This window comes from Grus americana, chromosome 9, assembly GCF_028858705.1.
Source record: "Grus americana isolate bGruAme1 chromosome 9, bGruAme1.mat, whole genome shotgun sequence".
Classification (NCBI taxonomy): domain Eukaryota; kingdom Metazoa; phylum Chordata; class Aves; order Gruiformes; family Gruidae; genus Grus; species Grus americana.
Window position 1 is genome coordinate 5,911,563 of NC_072860.1, and position 26,605 is coordinate 5,938,167.

The 26,605-nt window shown below is 49.8% G+C and overlaps 1 protein-coding gene across 1 annotated transcript; it reads right to left on the minus strand.

Annotated features, from left to right (window-relative positions):
* ITM2C (integral membrane protein 2C) lies at window positions 1-24,176 on the minus strand. The gene is made up of 6 exons (XM_054835523.1): window positions 23,994-24,176; window positions 10,022-10,159; window positions 8,008-8,196; window positions 7,584-7,694; window positions 3,717-3,867; window positions 1-2,411 (listed from the first exon to the last, which is right to left on the minus strand). The coding sequence occupies exons 1-6, from the start codon at window positions 24,105-24,107 to the stop codon at window positions 2,320-2,322; spliced, it is 795 nt and encodes a 264-aa protein (XP_054691498.1). The 5' UTR covers window positions 24,108-24,176; the 3' UTR covers window positions 1-2,319.
* Between the last annotated feature and the right edge of the window lie 2,429 nt (window positions 24,177-26,605).

Genomic DNA, 26,605 nt, shown 5'->3' on the forward strand with positions numbered 1-26,605 from the left:
TCAGAGGTAAAAGATTTTATTATCCCATGGATTTTTCCTAAGAAGTAAGAGTCCTACCAGACAAAATATACAAAGCATCTTATGTTTTCTTTCTAGACAACTGCATTCTCATCCTATGAAACAGTGACCACATTAGTTCACCTTAAAGAACCAAGGTTTGTCCTTACAGCTGCGGGATTGCACAGAGTTAGCATATTCAATGACCAGTTAATTCATGCAGCATCAGAAGGAAGGGGAAAAAGGTCTGTATGCTCACCTGAGTGCAGGCTTAGGTTCCTAGAAATGAAGAGAAACACAGGGCTTAAATTTACCAGTTTATGGCACTTCCATTAAGCGAACCAATTCTCTGACCCACTTCTTGTCATCCACTCCGCAATGAAAGGTTAGGCCTAGCAGCAAGTTATCGTTGGAAAAACACAATGCTAGAAAAGCAAATACCCCTCTGGCAGTGGGAAGCTTTCCTTACCAACCTGCATGAAGTGCACAGAATTCTTTGTTTTACATCAAGCTTAAAGCAGAATGAAACCAAAGTGTCCTCCTCTACTTGTTAAAACTTAACGTTTATAGTTGACTATGTTAATATATTAAAAATGATTTCTCAGCCTCTAAAGACATACTAATTCCTATTGCATTACATGACCATTTTGAGATCCTGTTTTGTTTTCACATAATTAACTCCCAGTATTATTACTTAAAAGTTTTATTCTAAACAATATTCACTTTTTTTTGGTTCTGCTGAGTTAAGGATTGTACTTGCATTTACTTTATCCTTCCTCTTCTAAAACAACAAGCTCATTTCAACAGATGGTGAACAAGTCCAGATTTGCTGGAAACCAATTAACAAGAACGTGCCAAGTTGAAACTCACCCCATTCTTTCAAGCCAAAAAACTGCCTGCATTTCAAGAACGTAATTAGTTTTAACTATATTTATGGCACAGAGGGAAGAATATTTAATTACTCTGCAATTCTTCTGTCTGATGATCAATAGAAATGCAGTTTCGTTCACACAATTTCTCTGCAGTATATTGATCAGCTTGTATCAATATCTGTACTACAATGGTGCCTGCAGATAATGTGATACACGGCTGGACTACAGTAATTACTATCAAAACAGTTTTCATCAGAGGAGTTATACAAGAATACACACTCTGTTTAAAAAAAAAGAAAAAAAATCTGCTTCTGCATTTGCCAGTAACTACCAGTTCTGCTGCTGGCACCACTTTGTACGCAGGCACGGCACCCCATCCGCACACAGCTGGGATCTCGACAGCTCAGGAAGACAGGCCCTGTGAACATAACTCATCTTTGCAGGCAAGCAGAGCTGGCTGGGACAGACACGGGGCTGGAGGAACCCACTCTGCTCCAGCCACAGCCACAGCCTACAGGTGGGACATCAGTGGAGCTTTGGCACCTTCCATCAAAGATTCACCTCTTTACCTGAGCAAAGTGACAGCAGATCTGTCCAGCTGCAACTGTGTGTTAGAGAAAAGGCTACACAGCCTTGCACTTCACCCTCTGCTTTGTGGCCGGGGAGCAGGAAGACGCTGTGTCATTCGTGTCATTCCCAGCCCACCTCACTGCCCCTTGCCCTGGCCTCCTGCCCACCCCGAGCACCCATGAGGACACCCTGCATTGCTCAGCGGGTCAGGCTGAGCCGTGCTGCATTCAGGAGGAGATGTGGTGAGGGGTGAGTCCAGGAACCAGACAGAAAAACAACACACAGTGGTTGCTTTCAATGTTCGAAAATCTGGTCTTCAGGCGGACAGCACACAGCAAGCTGGGACCACCACAGCATAGTTTGGGCAGAAACCCTCCCTCTGCTGTGCTTTCTGAATCACCCTGTCACGACTATTCTTTTCCTAAGTGCATCTGGTTACGTATTTCTGGTCATTACATCAGCATGAAAATGGTAACCTCCTGCCCCGGTGCCAAGGCAGCCTCAAAGCACTATACCAGCCTGAAATCGCTGAGCCAGGAAAAGAGCACCTACTTCCAGCACTCCTAGTTCTCAGCCATCCCTTCTACCCCAAACCTGCTCCCATGAAGAGGTTCCCGTCCTGTGGCATGGAAGAAGCTGATCTACTCCCAGGTTATCTTTGACCACTGTGTAAATTTAAGCCCAAATGTCTCGGGTAGGTAGCAGGGAGAGAAGAGAATTCACTGTGAGGCCACAATGGACCCAGGAAGTTAGAGCTGCACAAGCAGGGGAGGGAGTAAAAAAAGTAAGACAGGTTACCATGTCTAAAGAGAGGGCTGAGAGCATGGGTGTGCATGGGTGTGCAAGCAAAGCCAAGGAAGGTTACATCCGTAGAGTGGCTTCACGACTTTTTGCAGATAACAGTTTCAACCACAAAAGTGTTTTCAAAGTGACGAATACGATGACAGTTTCCAGCCTCACGTCGACTGATACCTAGAAGTGATTGAAAGAGAGGAGAGGGGAAATTCAACACGTTATAAGCTGTAAGAGCTGCAGCAAGTGGCGGAAGGAAAGCAGATGAGATGCAACCGCTGAACACTGAAATGCAGGGACAACACAGCCCACATGAAAAGCAGCATAATCTGGTCTTTGGAAGAAAAGCCACATTCTGTAGGCCATGGTCCTGCAGCAAGAGCTGCCATGAGCTGGGGGAGCCACCTGGAAACAGCTGGTTTCAGCTGACAGCATCTCAATATTATCTCTGAGACCAGAAAGCCTCACGAAACCGGCAGAAGTCACAGGCTGGTACAGAGCACAGCTCTGAACGCAGCCAAGGAGGGCTTACAATAGCCACCCCTCTGGCTGTTTGCATCCCTGCAGGCACTGATCCTGCTATGGCCTCAGCCTCTCTGGGAAACAAGTAATGCTCCTCACGCCCTTAAACTGCAGGACCTCAACTCTGGGCGGCTCTCCCAGGCAGCTACTCCCCTCTTAGGGCAAACCCGGTGGTGCCCTGCTGACACAGGACGGTGCCAGGGCTCTGCGAGAGCGGCAGCCAGCGTGTCGGCAGCCCCGTGCACAATTGTGCAGCTTGTGGCTGGGAAGGCAGCCATGGACTACAGCCACAGTGACTTCTGCACCCAAACGCTCTCAGCAGCCTGCAGCTTCCCCAGAGATCCAAACTGACTATAGGTTCATGTTTCAGGTAAGCCTTTAAGCACACCAGTATCCAAAAACAAATACAAATACTGAAATTAAGGAGCTTTTTGCAGTAATATTACCATTTCTGTATAAGATACCTATTGCTGATTTTCATGAAATCATTTTAAGGTAGTCCAATGTTCCCTCTTCACAGATTGTCCCATATTATTAGGAACTTAATTAATTAAAGGTAATTTGCAGATCTAATCTGCTCTGAATAGTAGCAACTGAAGCGGGTGTCTCCATTAGGGAAATTTTCCAAACAGTTCCCAACAGCACTACTGTTAGTTGAGCCCCAGGACCCCACGTGTAAAGGAATTGCTGGCTCCTGCAACCATTTTCTCAATGTTTCTATTAGGCTGATAGACGCAGCGACAGAAACACAGCAGCCATCACCCATTTGCAGCAGCATCACCCCAGATTTGGGTTTAAATGAATTAGATGGGAAACACCTCAAAAGATCTCCTGTGTGCTTACACCCGCAGGGAAACCTCCCCTCTCGCCATGCGGAGGCCAGCATGGCTGTAACAGCAGAAATAACAGCTGTGATGCAGGGGAGAAGAGAGTTAGGACAGCTGAACACCGCAAGGCTCTTACGTCTCCTCGCGCTCCTCCGCTTCAGCCTGTAGGTCTCCTTGCCGCTGCAGAGGCGGTAGATGAAGGAGCCGAGCTGCTCCATGTCACTGACGTGCTCAGTCGCGATCATCTCCTCTTGGATTATGTACGTCTGAGGCAGGTATGTCCCTTTCTGAAACGACAGTTTCCACCAAAATAAAGCACAAAGGGTGCCATGATCTCCTCCTCGAACAGAACTGTCTTACACAGAGCGCCAAGGACAGGCAAACAGCGGGAAATTCACTGTGTGAACGCTCAAACTCCACTTACCAAGGCCGGTTAACACGCGTCCCTGTCCTTGCAGTAAACTGTCCCCTGCTACTAGCACAGGGCACACAAAACGGATTAGATCCAAAAATTGATTGTTTACATAGGGGATGAAGCCAGTGTTGAATCAACCCTGTTATAAAGTAACCCCAGTTTTAAAGGGGAGTGTGTGAAGCTGTAACTCTGAGAGCATCAGGAACCCATCCGGAGAGGGATCAAGGCTCAAGCAAAATGCCAGGAACTCCACTGAAAATGCGCATTTTACATTTACTTCAAAAGGCAAAAACCCCAAAAGGCCAGCCCTGCTCAGATTCCAACAGCTTCCTGAGTTTTCCACGTGTGCCCCTCGGTCCGTTCAGCACAGCCACAATCATCTCCTGCCCTCATAGCCCCCAGGAATGGGGACTAGAGATGGGCCATGGGCACCACATTTAGAAACACTGCCCTGCATGGTAGTGGTGGGCGCTCGGGGAAAGGGAGCTCTCGCACACTTTGTCACCCCAGGGACATCGCCCAGCGACCCTGGGGCAGTGCGGGAAGGCGGCTCCTGCTGGGGACCGAGCTGAGGCAAAGCAGCACACGTGAGCTCCCTGCTGCTGGGGTGGAGGCCGCTACGGAGCTCAGGGTGATGAGTGGGTGCCTGGAGGGGGGACATGGCACAAACCCACCAGCGGCTAGAAAAAACTGGGAGAGAGAAAATGGGAGACCAGGGAGCACCTCAGGAATGGAGGCAATGGAGAGAAAAGAGACCTTTCTCAGCAAGGAGGACTCTGCAGGCTGATCTCCAGATGCTCAGGGCATCTCACAGCTGTCTGGGCATCGCTGCGGCAATAAGCAGCTGTGTTACAAGTACAGCTTGGGCTGGGGGGGCACTTCTGAGCGGAACGGATGCTAACTCGGCCATGAAGCAAAGACTCACTTGTGGTCCCTTTCGCTTAAGAGTCAAATAAAAGAACCAGCAGATCCTAGGGCCAATATAAATATAATCAGGCAGAAAGCAATCAACAGCACAATTTTAAGTATCACCTCTTCAGTTTTCAGCACAGGACTGGTTATCTCCATAGAGATGGACCTGGAAACACGCTGTCTTAACTTAGCACCATTAGCATAGCCTACTGGATCAATAATGCTCTCCTCTGATGCTGGAGGACTATTAGTGGAAGTTTGTACTACACTAACACAACAGTTCTGCAAGAAATTCAATTATGGATTCTCAGCGGGAGAGTGCAGGAGAGGGCACGCGATACGTGCAGTTTCTGGCAGGGCTGTCATGTTAACACCCAGGGCTGGGGCTCGGGATTTGCCATATCCTTGACATGGCAACAGGGCTTAGAGAGACAGACGCGCACACACAATCTAGTTTCTTGATTGTTTTACATTTAAATAGCTGTGACAGCTGAAGTAGTCAGGAATCATTGCTCCTCCATTGCAGGCCTGCAGAACAAGCACGATTTCTTAAAACTCTTGGTGGAGAACTGAAGGTAACCAGAGCACTGAGCATCTTGGGTTCTGCAAAAGGTGTGGATCGTCCACCATTTAACTGGGCCACCTCCAAGCTCCTGCTGCTGCAGGAAGAGCATCCCTTCATCCTTTTCTCTCAGATACTAATGTAGCTCTGTTCATTAAACCATTACACCTACATAGAATAAAGTCTGCAAGAAGTAGCAGAGCCATTTACGGTGAAAAACCAGACACGAGGGGCCTGGTAACACATACGCGGAGACCTGAGCAGGATCTGGCGCAGCCCACACACAGCAGGGATGGCAGAGCAAGCACAGGGCATGCAGCAACCACTCTGCAAAGGGGCACCCCGGCACCAGAAAGGGCAAAGGAGCTTCACTCAATCCCTGTACTGCCACAGCCTGCTGGCACAAACAGCTAATATTATTTGCTGGACCGAGGTTTGGTCCTAGAAACAGAACTGAAGCCACTGAACATCTTCAGAACTAAACTTTCAGGTGGAAACTAGTCGCATTCATTAGGGACTTGAACTGGATTCAGAAGAGTGGAGAAGGCAAAAGGAAGTGCAAGAGGAACAAGGCAAAAGCCTCCAAGTTCAAGGACCAATGCAGTTCATCCAGCATCCAAAGCAGAGGCAGCTATGAGATCAGACCAGGTTCCTCACAGCTTTATCCAGTCTGGTCTTGAAAACCTCCAAGGATTTCAAGGAGGCAGCACAACCTCCCTGGGCAACCTGTTCCACCGCTTCTGTCCTCATGCCGAAAACCCTTTTCTGCGCTTAAGAGCAAGCTAAACACTTAAAAACAATGTCTCTAAGGTGCGTGTTAAAACCTCCATAGACAGATTGGACACTTACCCATCCCAATAATCAGAAAGTTATTTAAACCCACATCTGTTTGTACTCTCTTTAAAGAATCAAACACGTAAGACCATTTTAACTGTATTTTTGTCCCCTTTTTAATTCCATTTTCGATAAAGATAAAGCATCATTTTCATTGACTGTGATATTACATCTTTTATTTTAGGATGTGACCAACATTCCCAATCTCCTCAGGTTTTTTTCTGGGGCTATGCTGTCAGCTTGTGCAATCCTGCCTTTTCCATTTCCCTCTGCCCCAGAGACTGGTCACCTGCCATGGTCAGAAGCTGTGGCTGCTTTGGAACGAGTTGTAAGTAAACATGTGTTGTACCCCAGCAGGGTTCCCAGCACATTTGCCAGACGGTTACAGTGCATGAAATTGCGAGGACTGCAAAGCAACAAACTGGGAGTTTGACAAGGACTGGAGATCAGGCATCTTTCAAGACACAACCTTTTGTCTCTGAGCTTAACCCCTAGAAAATTCATCACACTGCATGTAGCAGCAAGTGAGCAAAGGGAATTTAAGAAAGAGTAAGAGTCAGATTGTTTTTTTCTTTTCTTTTCAATAGATCGTCACAGAAGGGAGTAAGTCCCAGGCTCAGTGCTTTGCTGTACCTGCAAAAGACTGAGATAGATATGCACCTTCTGCAGTCTTAAAAATCCTGGGTTTTTTCCTGCTGCTAAGATTAAATAGTACTTTATTTTAAGACGACTGTTTTCAGTCACTGCAATAGCAGCACAGGCTTCTGAACTGAACAAACCTGCTGGTACTAAACCCAATTAATGCCTGCTGTGAGCAAAACTGCACGAGCCCAAGTCCAGTGTTGCAACCCTCGGCACAGCGGGGAGGGCAGCACAGACTCCTCCCCAAAGGGTGAAAGCTGAAGGCCTGGCACCCCCCAAGGGACACCGAGAGCTCTGCAAATGGCAAACCGCAGCGGTAACCACGGCAAGAGTGAAAGGAGGGAAAGTTTTCTTTTTTTCCTTGATTCCTACTATCAGTAAACAGAGGGAAGGAATCTGCTGCTTCTCTGTGTCACCCTGGTCAAGTTGATCCGTCATGCCAGTGCTACAGTGCTGTCTGCAAAATCAGTATTTCAGCTAAACCCACCGAAGCCTTTGCTCTACATGAAGGCTCAGCTCTGTCAGGGCCAAGGCTTACTTCCACAGACACAGCAGTTTTGGTTTCCCACAAGCTTCTAGCTGGCACTCAGGAGCGAACTCAAGAAGAGCATGCAAAATAAGAAGGACTGCAGCTGTACCTTAACGTTAACCAGCAGCTCCCACAGGTTGCGAGGAGGCATCACGATAGTGGTGTTCAGCTCGATGACGTAGCACTTATCCAGCGTTATGTCGTGATAAGCTGTCAGACCCTGCGTTCCAAGTAGAGAAATTAAGAAATTGAGCCCTTCACAATGAAACGTGGCTGTGAAGATGGGTGAAAAAAGGGAATTCAGGGCAGATAGGAAATCGCTTTAAGCAACAAACCTGTCCAAGGACCTCCCTACCAAGCAAGACCAGCAGGTTGGAAAATCTCAGAGAGGGCCTTGGGAAGGAGGACAGCTCAGTAACAAGATCATCGTAGACATATGTGACAACAGAGATAGCACTAGGTCGTCAGCACCATGCTGGTGCACCCCAGCTCAGCCCCATCATACACCCCCAAAGGCCCCAAGAGCTCCTTACTCGCTGGAAATCATGGATGATATCTGCAGGGTCGCTCCCTCCAAACTGGGGCACCGGGACGTTGATTTGCTCGTAGTTCTCCTCAATGTAAATCTTGACATCTTCGTGCAACTCCAGCTGCCCTTTGAACGGCGAATACAGCGAGTCTTCGTAAAGGACGCCGCAGTGGAACACGCTCTCACGGGGCAGCTGTGGGAACGAGATCCAGGTGGAGGTACAACACTCATACACCCCACTAACAACTACAGCAAACACAGGAAGAAATGTACCCATACTGGGTAAAAACATCCTTTTCAAACAGATGCTTGAGAATATTTTAAGATCAGTCTTTTTGTCAGAAACCGTTCTTGGTGAAGGTAGTGCAAAACACCCTTGTGAAACAGCCACATCTCCCATCCTGCTAGTCAGCTCCAAAGGGAGCAAAGGATTCCCCGGGGGATTTCACGAGGGGTAATTCAGAAAGGCAAACTGACTGCCTGTAGGCTCTTAAATTTCATAACCAGGCTGTTCACATCCCTCCATAGGTTCCAGTAACTGCACTTTTCTACATAAGGCATATAAGCTTGGAGCGAGCAGAGTATCATTCCTAAAGGCACTTGTAGCCTGGATATGGCAAAGCCACCACGACAAAGCAGCTTTGCCTCACTGCAAAACAGGAGCTGCTGCTCGCCACGGCTCCAGAAGCACAAGCTACGGGCAAGAGAGCTAACACAGAGTGAAGTCTGAGCATGAAGATCACAGGGACAAACTGCAGCCATTGGAGACTGAGACATAAAGGCCCCATTGCCCTGGTCCCCAAAGCATCTCTGGCCATGCCGAACAGGCTTTGCCGTGTAATTGGATATACACTGCCATCTGGTATCACAAGCCTGCAGTGGGGGTGACAACGGGTGGCCCCAAATGGGCCAGCAGGCATTTCCCAGCACTATTCAGGGTAGGTTACTGACAGGGTGATGGACTGAACACTGTCCATCACCTGGCTGATAACTTTCCCTCAGTGCCAGGGGCTTCTTCTCATAAGGAAACGCTGCAACAGGGTCCCATCACACCAACACAGCGGTGTGTGGGAGGGCTGAGCAGCCCTACGGTTGTCACAGGGTTTCCAGATCAAGTATAAATGAGCACGGGTAATAAAGCACTTAAAGATTGCAAATTAATTTCACAGCAAGAAAATCTATGGAGCAAGGGAGTGTATAAAAAGTGGGTAAGTGCTGGCTGCAGAGACGAAGGCAGAACTGGGAGAACTCATTCACTAATAGCTGCTTTGCAGCAGAATGAGGGCTTCAGTGCAAATCGATGCTCTGGAGTTTCTCGGCTAAACAACGAGCCACAGAGCTCAGCAGTTTCGTCCTTAAAAAGCAGCTCTGCCCTGTCTCACTCCCTATGCTCTGACCCGCCACAACGCTGCCAGCCCAGTGCCTCAGCTAGGCCAGGCTTTGCAAAGACTACATGGAAGAAAAGGTGCTGAATTAAATGGAGGTCGAGGGCTCACCTTCCATACTATCTCCTACTTTTCACTTCTCTGCTTGCTTTATTAATAACAGCACCTCTCTTTGCTACACCTACAGACTTTTGCTGTGCTACAGCTGTAAAAACCTACTGCGAAGATCTGTTCCCTTGCCTGTACTTCCCAGCTCTCTCCAGCACTTGCTCTCCCCTCCCAAGCAGCCGTGCTTTCAGACTGCTTCATCCCTGACAGCAATAACGTTGGGTTTAAAGGGTAGAACTGGCAGGATATTTTTATGGAGTTTGGAAAAAAAAAAAAATAAAAAAAAAAGCAAAACAAAGCCACAAGGGAGGGGAAGGTTTCTGGAAAGCCCTTCCTGGCAGTCGGGATGGAGGTGAGCCTGAGCCTACCACTTAAGACGTGCCTCGTCTGCAGTGCCCAGAGGACTGGCTCCCGAGTTACCACAGTGCAAAGCAATAACTAACAGCACCACCTATTATAAAGGTTGAAGCAGTTTGTCTGGCTGCTCTGGCTCAGAGTCAGCAGTCCTTCCCGACTTGCCCCTACCTGGGTGATGAAGAAGTATCTGTACACATACATCGAGGCAAAGACCAAGCCCAGGAGCAGCACGAGCAGACCCATGGTCAGGTAGCACACCCCGCTGAGCGATGACCTCCGGCCCTGCACCGCAGGAGCCGGCTCCTCCTGTGAGATGAAAATGAGAGCATTGGTCAGCTGCTGCTGCTGCGAGGGATCAGGAAAGCAGCTATATTTTAAGCAAAGGCTGCGCACAAGTTCATGGCGTGCGACTGAAGAAGGCAGGCACCATCCTGCAAAGCCGCTTCGCATCCGGCGGCATTCTGGCAAGAGTAAAACACTTCTTGGGCATTTTCCTTTCCCACACTCCAAATATATATATATTTAATATATATATATGTGTGTGTGTGAACGTATATGTATATATACCTACTCTGTTTCCCACCAAGTGCTCAGAACAAAGTCAAGCTTTGCATCAGTGGGCGATAAGGATCAGCTGAAAAAAAGGAAATCAGGAACTAACAGTTCCTAGCGACTGAATGTAACAGCATTTATGTATTTATACTCAAAAATTTCTGTTGATATGCTGCCACTCTTGCAGTATTTTTCAGGGGAAAATTTTGACATGGAAATTACTGGTCTCAGAGAGGTACCTCCTGGCCACGCTGGGGTAAGCCTACCCAAACAGCTACGTTGATCTCAACTTCATTTTCAAGCAGATTCCTGCACACCTTCCAGGAACGTGGTCAGAGCATCAACAGAAAACATATCTGCCATTTTTAGAGTGCTGCCCAAGCTACATAGACAGGAGCCAGCTCACCTCATTACAGCCCTCGAAAAGGAGGGCAGTGCAAAGGCAGTGTTACCTCCCGGCGACCACTCATCCCAGCCTACGACGCTCTTGTTTTTACTACCAAAATAACCCTCCGAAATGTTAAGCAGGAGGCTGTGAGGCCTTTCAGAAGCAGATGAAAGAAGTCGGTTCAGAGATGCCCCCGTTTCCGCACGGAAGAGCTGAAAGCTGCCCTCAGCTGAGCAGGCAGCAGGGGAGAGAGGCGCCAGGGAGGGCTCCTGCACATTAACTCCCTCTCCGTGGTACGTGATCGGACGTGTTTGATCAGAAAGACACTCTCTCCACGGCTAGCCAGAGTCCCGTACAAGCTGGAGGAACAGATTTAACAGGTCTTTCCTACCCCTGAGGCAAGGGCACCCCAGCATCCCTGGGGAGCCCGCCAGGAGGGGATCCCCCCCCACCTCCCCGGCACCTGAGCTCCACGGAGGTGCAGAACAGGGGCAGAGCCAGGATCCTGCAACCCCTCTGCTACCCACTCCCCTCCCAGCCGACACGGACCGCTCCAGCTATCGACCTTTTCTTTTCTAGCCACATTCAGACCGATAACCGCAAAGACCAAATTGCTGTGGGAGAGCTACAATTCCAGCACACCTCCAGGAGAAATTAATCTATATTTATTTCTTCTTCATCTCAGCTGCTGAAAGATCTGCAGCACCTCTATTCACCGCCAGCTCCCTACAATGAAGGATCAGTGTTTAATCAGCTTGTAACTGCTCCTCCAGCAAATAAAGGGATGAGCAAACTGAAAAATACCACATTTTTAAATTCACTTCCAATCTTTCCCTTCTCCTCCTCCTACGGATGAGGGGCAGCAACTGTGACAAGCCGCAAAGAAAATAAAAAAAGAAAAAAAAAATCACATTACTAGAGGAAGTTTAAAGGCTCTCTGACATGAACTGCTAGGGCAGGAAAGTCATGCTACATGTCAAGTGTTTCACAAAAACAGATTTCCCCCGATACTTGTCATCAGAGAAACAGTGCAGACAGTGGGGGTGAAGAGGAACGAAAAGCTCTCCTGCTACTGACACCGAAGCACGGCTGAGAAAATGTTTAACGCTCCGTCAGTGAATTACATCCGAAAGGTGCCAGGTTCCTGTGATGGATAATGCACTGCTCGCCTCCTTGGTGAGCTGCAAGCGCTAACTCCGCAGAGAGCTTGGGGAGAGGGTTCAGAAGGACACAGCAGCTCAAAGAGAAAAAAATTACTCCCACGAAAAAGAAAAACTGTGTTTGAAGAATGGCAGGGAGGGACAAATAAGCCCTCACTGGTTTGCTATTTGCTAGAGCAGGTCTGTGCTCTTTGCACAGCCAAAGACACAGCGAGACATCCCACCCCTCATCGCCGAAGGAGATGAGCTGGGCTCCCTACAAAGCATTCCTGGTTTGGGGAAAAATGCCCAAGTTTTGCATTTCAGGAGAAGGTGGGGGAAGCGAAGTAGAGCTTTGCCCTGGGAAAAATTACTAAACACCAGGAAAAATTAAAAAACCCTCTCAAATTCTGAGGGAGGAAAGAAAAACTCAACAGCAACCGTTCTGACGGAGAAGAGATTAAGGCAGCGAGGTTAAAAATGCTGCCAGGCAGGCCAAGGGAACAATTAACCACAGTCCTGCAGAATATTGCATAAAAATCACCTCTGTAAACCCTCACTGAAACATGCATCTGTGTCCCCAGTCCAGCAGATTAAAAGGCCACCAGCCTTTGTCACAATGACTGAATTACAATTTAAAAGCAACTACATGTCAGTCGGTACCCGAGCTTTGGGCTGGAGAAATTCTCAGTGCTGACAGCCCGTGCACGGAGCAGCGCACAACCTGTTTTAACAGCATTTCACCCAAGATAACAAATCTTCACCAGGCTGGAAAAATCCAGGCATTTTCTTCCATCTGAGGCTGCTGCCCTGCTCATTCCGCAACGTCCCTCCTTCCCCACAGGACCGCCGCTCCCTGCAGTAGAAATGTGGGTATTTTAAAAAACAGGAAAGCCATCGCAGCTGATTTCCATCTGTTCTTGCCGTAGGAACGCCTGGCTCCCCAGCAAGGGAGCAGTTTTCCCCGAAGCTAACCTTCCCGTAAAGAGAACCAGGCAGTCCCAGCAGCAAGCTGCAGGAAAGCCATCCCCGCCAGAAAGACCCCCAGGACCAACCGGCAAACCAAACCACACACCGTGCTCATGCTGCACGGCAGACTTTGCAGATCTGGCTGCATTCCCGACCTCCATAAATTTCGGTGGTGGGGAAGAGAATTAGACTCGGCAGTGGGGTTCCCCTGAAGAGCGAATTACGCCTTCAAGACGTGCATTTCCATCGAGGACAAAAATCAAAATATTAACATGCAAAAATACTGTATGTTCACCAGATGTTTAACAATATTCCATAAGAACTCATTAACCAGACATTCTTCTTGCAACGAGCCATCCGACTATTTTTCAGCCTTTTTTTGGCCAAAAGAAATGGGAAATGTTGGGGTCAAAACCATCTCTGGGCAGATGCAGGCACAGGTATTTCAGTTCAGCAGCTGGGCTTTCCTTTATTCATCATTTTAAGCACGATATTCCAACAGTGGGCATATTTTACACAAAAATCAACATAAGGCCCTTCCTCCGCTCTCTGGGCTGTGCAGAGGACAAACATCCATTTGCTCCTCCATGAACAAAAACACGGAAAAGCGACAGCAGTGGAAGAAGAGCACGATGCCCACGGTCCAGGTGCTACGGATGCACACACGAGGAGGATGCACAGACAGATCCACAGCTCTGCAGAACATCCCACTGCAATCTTTAAGATCTTCTCCAACCTAAATGATTCTATGATTTTAGGGCAGGAAAACCCTGCCACTCCACATGCTGATCCTTTCTTCGCACCACCACACGCTCCAGCGCCAGTGCAGGCAGCGGAGGCCACCGCTTCGCTGATGCTACAGAAAGGGCTGGTCCGGCTCCCTTTCCAGTGGGAAAATTGGAAGAGGTGGCAGGCAGAGCTCCTTTTCCTGAGCAACCCGAGGGGAAAGCACAGCTCGCTCTTCCTCCGCATGGGCAATGGCGGAAAGCAACCATCTCTCAAGAAGAGCACCTGCACATCTTGGTTTTCTGCCAGGCATTGTCCTGCTCATACTTCACCCCACCGGACAAGAGACAGAGGCAGCTCCGGCACATGAGCCTGAATAACCAGACATGCTGACTCGGCTCCAGTTTGCAGGCACAGCTGCTCTGCAGACACTCAACCCAGTGCCTGGCAGCAGATAGATAATGGAATACAAAAAGAAATTCCTTTCCTTGGATAAAATGGGCTCTTCAATACGCTTCAACGCCCTGCCTGCTCGCGGGGCTGGTGCAGGAACAGCACAGGCAGCAGATGCCCAGATGGGAGAGGATGAAGTTATGATACAGACCATTCGGTGGGGGGGGGGAAATCCTAATTCAGTCTTGGGGATTTTCTTCAGAATTTCAGGTCTCGCTGAGGACACGATAAAAACGGCTGCTGTCCCGTTATCCCTGTTTGTTACTCAATGGCTAAGGAGCGCCTCTCCTACAAGTGGGCGTAGGACAGAAGCCTGGCTGTGCTGTACAGGTGCGATGTCTGGTCCGCAACATGGAAATCAAGTCCGAAAGCCAGAGGAAGACAGAGCAGGGAAACCATCGATGCCTGCCAGGCACCGCTGAGGGCCGAGCAAAATCCCCCGGGCTTCACAGCACTGCAGATATGGGGTCAAGAGGAGTTTGCAGCCCGGCGTTGAGCTCCCCAGTCCCAGGTCAGCATCTCCAGCGCTGTGAGGCCAGGGAAGACGAGAGCCTGCAAGCATTCGCTCCCAGCTGGAAACGTCAGTCCCCAGTGCCGGCAACTGGGCTGCCGCAGCACCTCGCTCACCCTCTGCGTCCTTCCCCAGCCTGCAAAGCAGGGCTAATGCCCACACGAGAGATTTTCTGACAGCGAGAACCACGTAGATTCCCAGTGAGACTGCCATGCCCTGGTGTCCTCTGTCTTTTTGAAGAACTTAGCCTTTTGAAAAAAATGTCCTTGGAGGTCCTGAGCCTTTGGACACACAACACGAGCACAAGCTGCTAGCAAGAACGATACCCAGTGAGGTGTTGCCTTTCTCATGAATACAGTACAGCCTTATGAAAAATAGATATTTGATTCTATCACTCCATCACCAATGTCTTGCTGAAGATGACAGAAGTGAGGAAATTAAAGGTGTCATGTCATGCCTTGCTCCCTCCTGAATCACACACTGCCTCGGCAGAGATGGGCTCGCCTCACGCCCTTTTTCTGCTTCCTCAGCTTTGGAAACAGCTCCGAGTTCTCCACAAACTGTTTTTCCTGCATTTCTGAAACACACAGGTTTAAAATCTTTCGTTTTAGGTGTAGCAGGGGGTGATGAATAGCAGGCACAGCTCAGCAAGTGTCTAAATATACACCCCCCAACAGGCAAAGAAGCTTCGGGAGAGTAAAAATAGATGCGATTTTGACGACTGACAACTGAGGAGAGAAAGGCGATGCAGAGTAAATACTCAAAGGGATGCGGTTTGGAGAGGAGTGCTATCTGAAAGGCAGCAAAATATGTCATCCCTCTCTGGGAGGTTGCTTGTTTCAAGGGAGCAGCAGCCTGAGCTCTCCACGTAGAAGATGAAACTACAGCCACTGCCACAGGCAGCCAAGGCTTCATCAAAGGTAGCAGACTCGAAACCCGAGAAACCCACATCAGAAAATCTCACTGATCTTGCAGTTTACTCATTTCTGGTAACCAAAGGCCAATATGGACTATGGGAACAGAAAAAAAATCAGTTCAAGGTCTCTATCTCCAGCACGTCAAGTCCCATATTCACAATCAAAATCAGTTACCGCTTTACAAAACATAAGGACCTGCAATAGCCACACCTCCCATTGACTTCAGATGGAAAAACCCCACAGCTGACTGCTGGCAAATTGTAGTTCTGCTGCACCGGGTGTAAGCTGGTACGGACTGACCTCTCCTCTGATGCACCAGGCTTGGATTTGAGCGTCACCTCTAGGGAGAGCAACCTCCACGTCCACACGGATGCAGCCTGCTCTTCCCGCATGCGGAGCAAAGCCCTCCCGTCCATCCACTCCACGGGCAGCATCCCGACTACCTGCAGGCGCTGGAGACTGCCGGCACTTACTGCTGCTGCTCTGTATGATAAAAAGCACCAGAGAATTTGTGGGATGAATTGCAGGGCAAGGAGATCCAGACCTGCCTCCCAGAGACTACTACTCCTGTATTTCGGCATTCAGACCTGGGGGAGCTTGGTGGTGAATAGCTCCCAGGGATGGCCAGAGCGAGCAGGGGTGGCCAGGCAGGGTTTGGGACTGGAGCGATTACCAAGCTGGAGCTCTGGAGAAAGGAAAAGTGAGAGACTACAAGCAGGGAAAAGGCAGACGAAGGAAGACAAGAGAGAGGGATCAAAGGCAGTTCATCCTTCCACCCACCCAAGCATCTCCAAGGCTCCAAAAACGGCTCCTCTGCCAGATGAACAAAAAAGTAAGTCCTGTCCTCAAAAGCAGCTATGCTTGGAGAGGGGAGAGGGAGTGAAGTGAGGCGAAACACCAGGCAACACCAAACGGGGAAGAGTGCCTGGGCCATGGCCCTGGCAGAGAGTCACAGGGGCCAGTGCTCAGCACTGGCTACGAGAGGCCCCTGAACAAGCCCAGCACCTGGAAGGAGAGTCCTTCCAGGCTGAAAAACATTAGATCATAAAGAAAACAATGTGTGTATGCATAGAGATACACACACGTATATATATGGCACACGGTTTCCAAGGCAACCGAACTCGCAGCACTTGAGCAGCGCTTGTGCAGGGCACGCAGCAGCATTTCCACGGAGAACATGACAGCTTTTGGACTCAAAGATGCCTGGAAGCCAAAAAAAAAAAAAAAAAGAGGCTGTAATTAAGAGACTATCAGAGACTATCACAGCTGAAGGCAAAAAGGTTGCAATAAATGAATCTAATCACATCTTTAAATGACACCACCACACGTGACTAGCAACAAAGCCACCTGCCTCAGGAGTCACTTCGCAGCACTGGAAATTAGAACATCAAAACCAACCACTGGCTAATTAAAACCCCCAGCTTTGTTACTATATGACAAAGACAGCAGGATGTTAAAAACGCAGCCTAGCATGTGGGAGCTCCTAAGCGCTCAGTGATCATATTTTCCTTCTCCCCTGTCAGCAAGAGAGATATAAACCCCCCTCTTTTCTCCTTTTTCCATCTCTTTCTGGAACAAAGGGACTGTTTCTCCTCCCCCTTTGCACAGGGGTGAGGAATTCATTTCCATATATATTTTTTATTTTATTTTTTGGCAGAGGCACAACAACTTCCAGCTGGAGTTTTTCCAGCCTCCCTCTCCTCTTTCCCAGGAGTAAGACCATTCAGAGCATTAGCAGAGCCAACAAAGCCCCTTGTAAAAATAAAGCTATTCTTACCAGCACATAGCTAGAGCCCCAAGTGTCACGCTGAACAGACAGGCAGAGAGAAAATAAACAGCTGTGATAAAGAGGCAAAAAATGTCCCAACCTGGGTATTTAACAGCCTGACTGCCAAAATACAGAGTTGATAAACACAGCCTGATTTCCAGAAATCAACAGGAGCTGCAGCCACTCACCGTGATGATGGGGAGAATCAGTCCCTGCCCCGGGGCAGCTCCACCACCTCAGCTAAAAGGCTCTGGAGCACCGTGCAGACCCCACCTGGGAGAGGGAAGGAGCAAGCACGGCCAAGCGAAGGCCGGGGGGTTTTTTGCAACCCCGAAGAGGGAGGTGGCATTAAAAGAATGGGAATTTTCCCCAGAAGAACAACAAAGGTTAAGCTTTGGCATTGGGTCTCAAAACATACCTAGAGCAATTAAAGACAAAAGGCAGCTCAAGCAAGAGTGAAGCAGAGCGGCTGCTCTGGGAATAGAGGAAACTCGTACATCGAGGGATTCGAAAAGTTGGAGAGAGACTTACTTCAAAGGTAAAGACATATGCAGGTGGGCTGACACCTGACTCCTTAAAAGACCTTTGACCAAGGCCAAAAATACTCAAGAATGCTGAGAAACTGATGCAAGGAAATGCCAACAGCTTTTAGCTTGTCCTCAGTGTAGCGTCTTCCTTCTCCACCCAGGTGAAGTGAAGAGAAGCTGCTACCAGCTGCCCACAAAACCAGCCTGCTTGCTTCCACCTTCACGTGTGGCTTGGGAAGAAGCAAGCCACAAGCCTGACTGCCCACCGAAGTGACGAGCTGTCCCGTGACAGGACAGTGGGACCACACGCTCGGGAAGGAGCTCGACGGACTTCCCTTCTGACAGCCACACACTCACCTTTTTCCAGACTAAAATTGTACAATTGCTCCAATATAAACCAGAACCACCTACCAACCTGCACAAGAGGCCCAGGGAGTCCTGGGCACAAACCAAGAGAGCTAGCGATTGATTTTGCAAAAGGTGCGAAGGATCGCGTGCTGTCTCAATGCATTTGAAAGTAGAAAACGTGACAGGGAAAAGACCTCCACAGACATTAAAAGGTTGCACACGATTTCACCTGAAGTTGTTCACCATCAGGGATGGGTTTGGATCCTGCTGAGGCACCAGAGTAGAGCAGCAGTGGGGCAGAGGACTCACTTGAACACCACGGCTGGGCTCTAACCACTGCTTCGCCCCAGGGAGCTCCACATCCAGATAGTTTTGAGGTCCAAACAAACGTACAATTTAAAACTACAGCACCCACCTCTGAGCTTCTACAGTCAGGCAGGCGGAGACGGTCAAGAGCAAATTAGGCATCTGGGATGTCACCAAGGGCAAGCCAAGCACTGCTGATCTGGTTGTGCCAATTAAGCCACCGCTGTTCCACCTCACTCTTCCACTAGAGGCGACCGATTCCAAAAGGCTGGTGGAAAGGAGGATGCAGCCATGCCCAGGGCACTTCCGAGCTGGAACAACCAAGGTATTGCCTTCTGCTGGCTCTGCAGATGAGAGGGGGCATCAGAGCCATAAACCCGCACTACTCGCTCTGAGCAGAGGGGTCAGAGTCCAGCCTTTCCCAGAGTTCAAGCTGAAGCATCTTAACAAGGAACCAGATTTCAGGTTACAACATTTGCCTCTTCCCTGAAAATGAGGGCTTACACAGTGTCACGCCATGAAATGAAGTCACCGCTCCCTTTCAGAAACACTGACAGTGATTACCTCTCCTCGCAGCAGCAGCGTTGGAAAAACCTGACAGTCAGTCCTACACTTGAAAATCCACCACAAAGGAATGGCGTCTAGTTTAACAACAGCAAGAGCGAAGAGGCAAACTTACCCTTCTCAGCTTTATTGTTCAAACTCACTTCAACAGTAGGGCATGACACCAAGGAAGACAACTCTGCAAAGCAAGCGCATCATCACCTGGGAAGAAAATATTCATCTAGAAGTAAAAATGCCTTTTCCATCTCCTGTAAACCCATTAATGAGCAAAGACTTGGTAGCGCAAAAGCAGGAACTGCAGAACTGCGCACAAGGACAACTCATCCTCCCTAGACGCTTCGTTTCTCCAGACCTGGAAGCGGTGCTCTGCTGCGTGGGAACTGCCGTCCCTCCTCCGAGCAGCCATGCAGCCCACCTGCCAGGCCACCTCTCCCCGAAGCGCCACGTGAGCAGCAGGGTGCAACAACAGGGTGCAAACCAGCGTTCTGCTTATCGCTGCCCAGCACGGGGCTTCTTACAGCAGCAAGGAGGGCCCCCGTCCTATGGACAGGACCTATAGCGCTGCAGTATTAATACATGCAGTGTGTGCAGCAAAGCTTCCACCTCATAATTACATTTGGTTCATTTGTACCCTTTAAAACTGCTACTTTTTAAAGATATTTCTTGGTTTTCTGTGTTTTGCCAAAGAACTCGCTGTGCCCAAGGCAGGCAAGCGTGCTAGGTTCTTCCCACGTGAAGAGCACCTATGTGCAAAGCTGCATTGGCTTCGGCTCTCCTCCAGTTTTGGGAGAATGCACGCCTCTAGACAGACACTGCAAGTTTCTCTGTCTCCAGCTCTTCGGTCTACATCTCTTTGGTAAAAGACAGCTCTGCATTTCCGAATTCAGTCGCATTTATAACATTTCTGCTAGAAATAGTCATTCCCTCTCTTAATCCCCCCGCCAATTTTAGCCAGATCCTTTGTCATGCTCAGCTAGAATATCAAATATTCATGTCCGGAGTCCAGAAAGACACTCAAGTCTACCATTCCACTAGAGCAGATCCTGTAAGGGTCCAGAGACATTCTTCCAGTTCAGCCCTTTTCCTCCGCTTCCAAGGCATCCCCAAACCACGGAAAACCGAGAACCAGCGACAAGGCTTCTTTTGAAGCTGATGACTCCATACAGGATACAAAAAGAAGTCATCACTTCAGCCCATACGGGATGCGGGAGGGTTGGGCAAAGGCCAGGAATAACCTTCTGTTACAGGAGGCAGCTTCTTCAAATTAATATCTACTGTGTTTAGATCCCTCAATCAAGACCTCAACACGGTGAAAATACTCACAGCTCAGGAGCATCAAGCCTGGACTCAAGCACACAAACACGTCACTGAGCATAATCAATCCACATCACTGTCAGCTAGTTTTTCTCCCTCTCTCAGGATTTACAGCTTGCTTTGTCAAAAAACCTGTTCAAAGACTTTTTCCTCACATCCCCTTCCCTTACTATCTGTCTTCCACCTCAAGGCGGTCGCTCACAAACCCCAGCATCGCACTGGCACAGCAGCTACCCCCAAGCTTCAGAGGGCCGGCAGAGATGCCTGCACGGCAGCACGATCGCACGTGCCGTCTCATCAGCACGGCCTTTCCCAGACGCAAGACAACAGGTTTTGCTTTCTGCTTCCTCTCCCCAAAGGTTTCTGTGAAAGCATCCCCTGACGGACACAGATGTCTTCCCATCCTCTGCAAACTGCCCCGCTCCCCACGGGCACCCGGTCTGCGCTGCAGCGTTTGCTGTAAGGCACAATTCACCCGGGACGGCAGGGAGGAGCGTTCAGCAGAGCCCTGGGCAGCCGAGCAGCCGGTCTCCGCTACGTACAGAGTAAAAGGGATGAGAGGCGCCTCTTCCCTCCAGTTCTTATTGTTTACCCCTCGTGAAGCAGAAGATTTTAATGAAACCCCTTCTCCTCTGGCTCTTGCGCTGTCTCTGCAGAATAACTAGCTGCTAGTATTAGAAGGGTTTACAAGGAATCAACAAAAAAAAACCCCAAACCAAATTTTGACTGGAGAGCTCCAGCCATCAGTTTTACTCAGTTCCTGTGGATTTCGACATCCATCACAAACACAAGGAGCATATTTCACAGAGCAGTTAAAGACACAGGGTATGTATTTATTGCTATTTCAGACTGTAAATCTGGAGTTCAATTAAAACTCACTGAATACCACTTCGCATCTCAGAAAATATTTTCCATAGAACACAACAAATTATTTTACTGACTGCATAACCTCAAACTGCTTTCTGCTCGAGGCTGCTACATCCTCCCAGCTCCTACTAATGACAACAAGATTGTTTCTTTTATAAGCCCTCTAAAATGTTGCAATTGACTCAAAATTACGTGGATTTTTCTGACAGAGTTCAAACTGCATATTCCTTCCAATTCCAGCTGAGCTGCACAGGGCAGAAACGAGGCTCAGCACACGTGAGCTTGCTGTCAGGACTCCTCACCTACTACTTTTTGGGACACATTAGCATCACAGACATCTTCCTGCCCGCCACATCTTCGCATTCACGGAGCACCTGCCAAAATTCACAGGCTGCGGAAGCTGCCGCTGAATCATTTCCCAGCTCTGCCTCCTATCACTGGGATTGAAGTTGTGAGATCAAAGAGGAGAGGAATGCAGAGCATCTTGTTTGCATGTCACCGATGCCATTTTGCTGCAAGGCAGCTAGAGCAAGACACACACAGACAGGAATTATTGGCAGCAGGAGAGAGCGCAAGGCAGGAAAGCCTGGCTACGCAGAGACCAACCCCACAGGTTGGGTGTTTGACAAAGCAGCACATCCCCTCGGTCCAGCTGAAGAAACTACAAACTACAAACTACACTGAAGAATCCAGTGTCATAGATACCCTGAAAAACAGCATCAGGAAAAGGCCACCTTCTTGTCGGTGGATGTGCTGCTCCCTGGACACCCTCACGCTGCACTGACTCACCGCAGCCTGCTCCTGCCCTTCCGTCACGGGTCTTATGCCAATTTTCTTATACGTCTGTCTGCTGGAATTAACCGACTGTTGCAGAGTCTTTGTTCTAAACTCATGGGTTTAAGTTCCTCTGTAGCTCACGTGGGCTTAAAAGAACAATATTGTGTGCCCCAGGAGTCAGAGAAAGGCCCAAGGCAACATGAAGAACCCAAAATTTACTATTTGCTACCTAAGCCAATTTCATTCATCTGGCAGGACCTGAATCAGAATAATTTTGATTGCTGGGGTATGCCAGCACTAATGATGGATATATGCTTCTGTTACCTTTATTTTATTATCTTTTAAACTACTTTTCTCACAGTGCTCGTGAAAAGAAGCCAGATCCTGCCCAAGCTCACGCAGGATCAGCAGAACAACCAACTTCCCAGCTGCAGAAAGCTGGTATGATGGCAGCATGAGCTGGAAGTCCAGTGTGACAGTCAACTTTCAGGGTTGGACATCAAAGGTGTGAAGAAACCTATCACCTTCTTTTGTTCGTAATTGGGAAAGATGAAGTCTGGAAATCACCGAGAGATCATAGTTGGCCACATTCCCCCGGTTACAGGTTTCTATACAGCTCCTCGGCATTGGATTAATCGATGCAATCATGACAGACTGAGCACATTCAGACACTGACAGCACAGCTGACAGCCTCAAGCACATCCGTGCATGATGCAAGAGATCATTACGATACAAGTGACTCCCTCAACTCTCTGCAGAACTGAGCAATCTCCTGAAGCCCCTACTGCAGAGCAAGTCTCCGGGGCAGGTAATTCCCACTCGCTCGGTAAGGCACGTGAGGAGGGACGCTCTGCACTGCTGCAGGAACAGAGCAAAACCACAGCTCCCCTGTGGTTTTTAAGTCAGGGAGATATTAGGGTTCAATAAATGATCAAACTGCATGCACAGTCTGAGCTATTTATGAGGAATACAGAAATGCCATTTAAGTCTCCTGCTCTGACACAGAAGCAAGGCGGACTTGATGCTGTGGGTCAAGCCCACCTCTCTGGACAACACCCTCCCACCACACAATGCCATATTTACCCCAGGGGGTCCACCCTCGCAGAAGAGCTTGCAAGCTGGGGGTTCTCTAGCACAAAAGACTTCAGAAACACTCCTGGCCAAACACAACAGCGCTGCGTAATCACCTTCCCCTCCTCGAGAGGGACACCAGCCATAGCACCACTGGTACGTGCCCAGCACTGCCTGCCTGCGACTCAAGCAGCCTGGATGGGACTCGCCATAACTCTACCCCAAGGCCCCGGCCATGCTCTGCATCTGCCAGGGATGCCCCAATGCCTTCATTCACCCTGTGCCTGGCAGGTTCCCAACCTCCGCAGGCACGAGCACTCGTTCCCCTCTGATACCCATCACCTGAAGCCAGCAGAGCAATTCAACTTCAGCATGTCAACTCCCATCTGGAAAACTGCAAAGCATCTAGAGCTGCGTGTGCTCTTATCCCCCTCGCTTCTCATCTTGCTCCAGCACCAGCCGTCTTGTTCCTCTCGCCTCTTCTCCATGCCAACCCTAAGCCTTCAGAGATGTTAGAATTTGAAATCCACCCACGAACGATTAATCCCAAATTACATTCCCCCAGGCAAAACCACCCAGACCAAAGGCCTGATGCCACTCGTCCACACTGGCAATTTACTTCAGTGCCCAAGGACGGTGGCTCCCCGTAACGGCGCCAGTGCCATGCCCTGCCCCATCCCCTCCCTACTTCTCCAAACTTCAGATGCCCACGCACCCCTAGGACCTGAGCTAGCATCCGTACCACCACACGCTTCTACCTTTCCCCGGGCGCACCTCCCAACAGGCGCGAGCTCCGAGCAGACACTCGCCCCCCCTTCGGCTCCCACCAGCTCTAACTTAGCAGAGAAGGGACAGAACCGGCGCAGAGAGGGCTCTCCCACCGGCGGCACCCGGGGCGCCCAGCCCGGGCCGCGGCGCCCGCCCGCCCCCGCCCCGCACTCACGGCGCCCGGGGGCAGCAGCACGGTGCCCGCCGCCCCATCGCCCCCCGCCGCCGCCGCCTTCTCCTTCTCCGGCTTGAGCGCCGCCGGCGGCTGCTGCACGCCGATCTTCACCATGGCCCCGCGCTGCCGCCGCTGCCCGCGCCGCTGCCGGCACCGGCACCGCCCCGGGGAGGGGCCGCCGCCGCCCCCGCCCCCGGCAGACCCCCGGGGCGCTCCGCTTCCCCCGCCCGCCGCCGGCAGGACCGGGGAGGGGTTGTCCCCCAAGCTGCCCCCCCCCCCCCGCTCCGCCGAGGGCTGTGAAGGCAAACGGGGGGCTGCAACCACCGGGGCTGCGCCCGGGGCACCAGCGGGCTGCAAACGTCCCCAGGCGGGTCCGGGGCGGGGGGGGCAGCTGCACCGTGCGAGGCTCGGGGGATTAAACCTGTCCGTAGGGATCTGCCCTCATCAGCGCCCGCGGCCGCCTGCCAATCTCGGCGGAAAGCTGCGTGCTCCCCCCGCACCAGCCACCCTCAGGTCCTGCTTCAACAGCTTTCGGCCGCGGCTCAGGATCCCTTCCGCAGGTTCGGGGTACAGAGGGTGCAGCGGCAGCCCCAGAAAACCCCGGCTGTTTGAGGTGCTGAATTTTCAGTAGTGCAAATGGCACTGCTGAAATCGGGTCAGCAAATTAAAAAAAAAAAAAACCACCAAACAAAATGAAACAAAACAAAACAACCCACCAAGCCTGAAGATGCTTCAGCCTGGAGCAGATGCACACAGAGCGCAGAGGTTACTCTGGGGAAGGCTGGGAAAAGCCCAGCTGCCATTCGGTTCGAGGCCTGAGACCAGAATCCATTGAGGAACCGAGGGCATCCAGGCAGCCGCTCCCCCAGGATGAGCTCCGTCAGCAGAACAGATGGATTACCTTCATCATGGGGACAATGATCTAGAAAAAGCCCTTCCTAACAAAAGCAGAGTGTGGCGTGCAGAAGAGAATTCCGGGGGGGGGTGGGTGTTGCTTTTGTGCCACTGATTCTGGTCTTTGTGCCACTGGATGCAGGTTGGGGAGCAGCGGGGAGCAGAGCTGCCTGCACAGGGCTGCGGATACGAAGGTGCTCGGAACGGCAGGAACAGCGGGGCGTTACCTGGCTCTACGCAGGAGTCACTGAAGCACTTGCACAGCAAGGAGTAAAGAACACGTGTTGACAGTTTTGTTAAGGTAACAAAATGGAAAAAAACATTAACAAAACCCTCTCTGCCAGCCCTGAGTAGCAAGGAAAGTAGCAAACTGTTAGTGGAGAAACACAGCAATACCCTTAACATTGATTTGGTCCACTTAAACACAGTATTTATTTATAATAAAGTCCTTATGAGCATTTTCTTTAGATCCAGAAGGATTCATTATGTACTGAGTGCTTTACATCATGTTATCAACTAAACCATTGATAAATTAGTGCTAAATTTTATTTGCAAAAGGCATCTTTGGCAGGGATTCAACGTTGACTCACAACAACAATTGCTCATAGTGCTGACTTGCCATTGTTCAATATTTAGAGCCGCTCAGTCCTCCCGGCATCCTACTATGTGGGTAAAAGTTACATCTGGATTGCAAGTTTTATCTCACACAGAGATAAGGAGCACCATTTCCAAAATAGCCCCTAATTTTAGGAACTCAAACTGAGACAAGCTGGTCCTGAGTTTCTGACATCAGGAGCACTTACAGCCAGATGCAAAGATCTCACACTCAAACATGCAAACCAAGAGACACCATTGGGACCTTCTGTGACAAAAGCTGTAAGGCGATTGCTAGCTATTCTGATGATGTATGCCCTAAATGACAGGCAAGAAGTGTCCAGAGCAGGAGCCAAGGGGCAGAAATCCCTGTGCCCCAGCCTACTCAAGCCACCAGATTATCCTGCTTCCCACCCCCTTCATCCCTCTTGGGCACCAATTTGGCCCTGCCTTTTTTTAGGTTGTTTGGCTATACTCTTCCTCATGCACAGCTCTCTGAACGAGAAACGCTATGTTACCTCCTTTGTCTCCAATCCAACGGTCCACCGGGCAGCTCTCATCACAGAGAAATCTAAAGCCAGGATTGCCAGCTGGGGAAAAGTGATATGAAATCTCTCAAGACATCTGATAAACGGCAGAGAAAGCTTCACACAAAAATCTTTAGTTTAAAGGCAGAAGTTGTAGAAAATTGGGGTTTGTCCTTTCAGTTTGTGGCAAATGTGCCCCCGCCCCCCATCCCCAGTCAGTCTGTGGGGCTGGTGGGACAATCCTGCCGTCGGGAGAGCAAAGGATCCTCTTCTAATATTCAGGCCATTTGTGAAAGATACTGAGAGAAATAAGGATGAGGCTTCCTGATGTTCATCAGGGCTCCTCACAGAACTAGTCTATTGATTTTTAGAGTGGCAAACAGACTGAAAGGCAGCATCACACCATGCCAAGGCAGCAGCAGAGCACCAGGCAGCAGTGACCTGTCATCTACCCACTCAACTTGGGTCTTCTCTGGAGCACGACGACTAATTTCCCACCGTAAGTGGAAAGTAGCATTGATCAAGTATGGGAGACTGACATCAGAGTGTGTGTGTTGGGGGCGTCCCCTGGTCACAGCTCAGCAGCAGCCTGCTTGG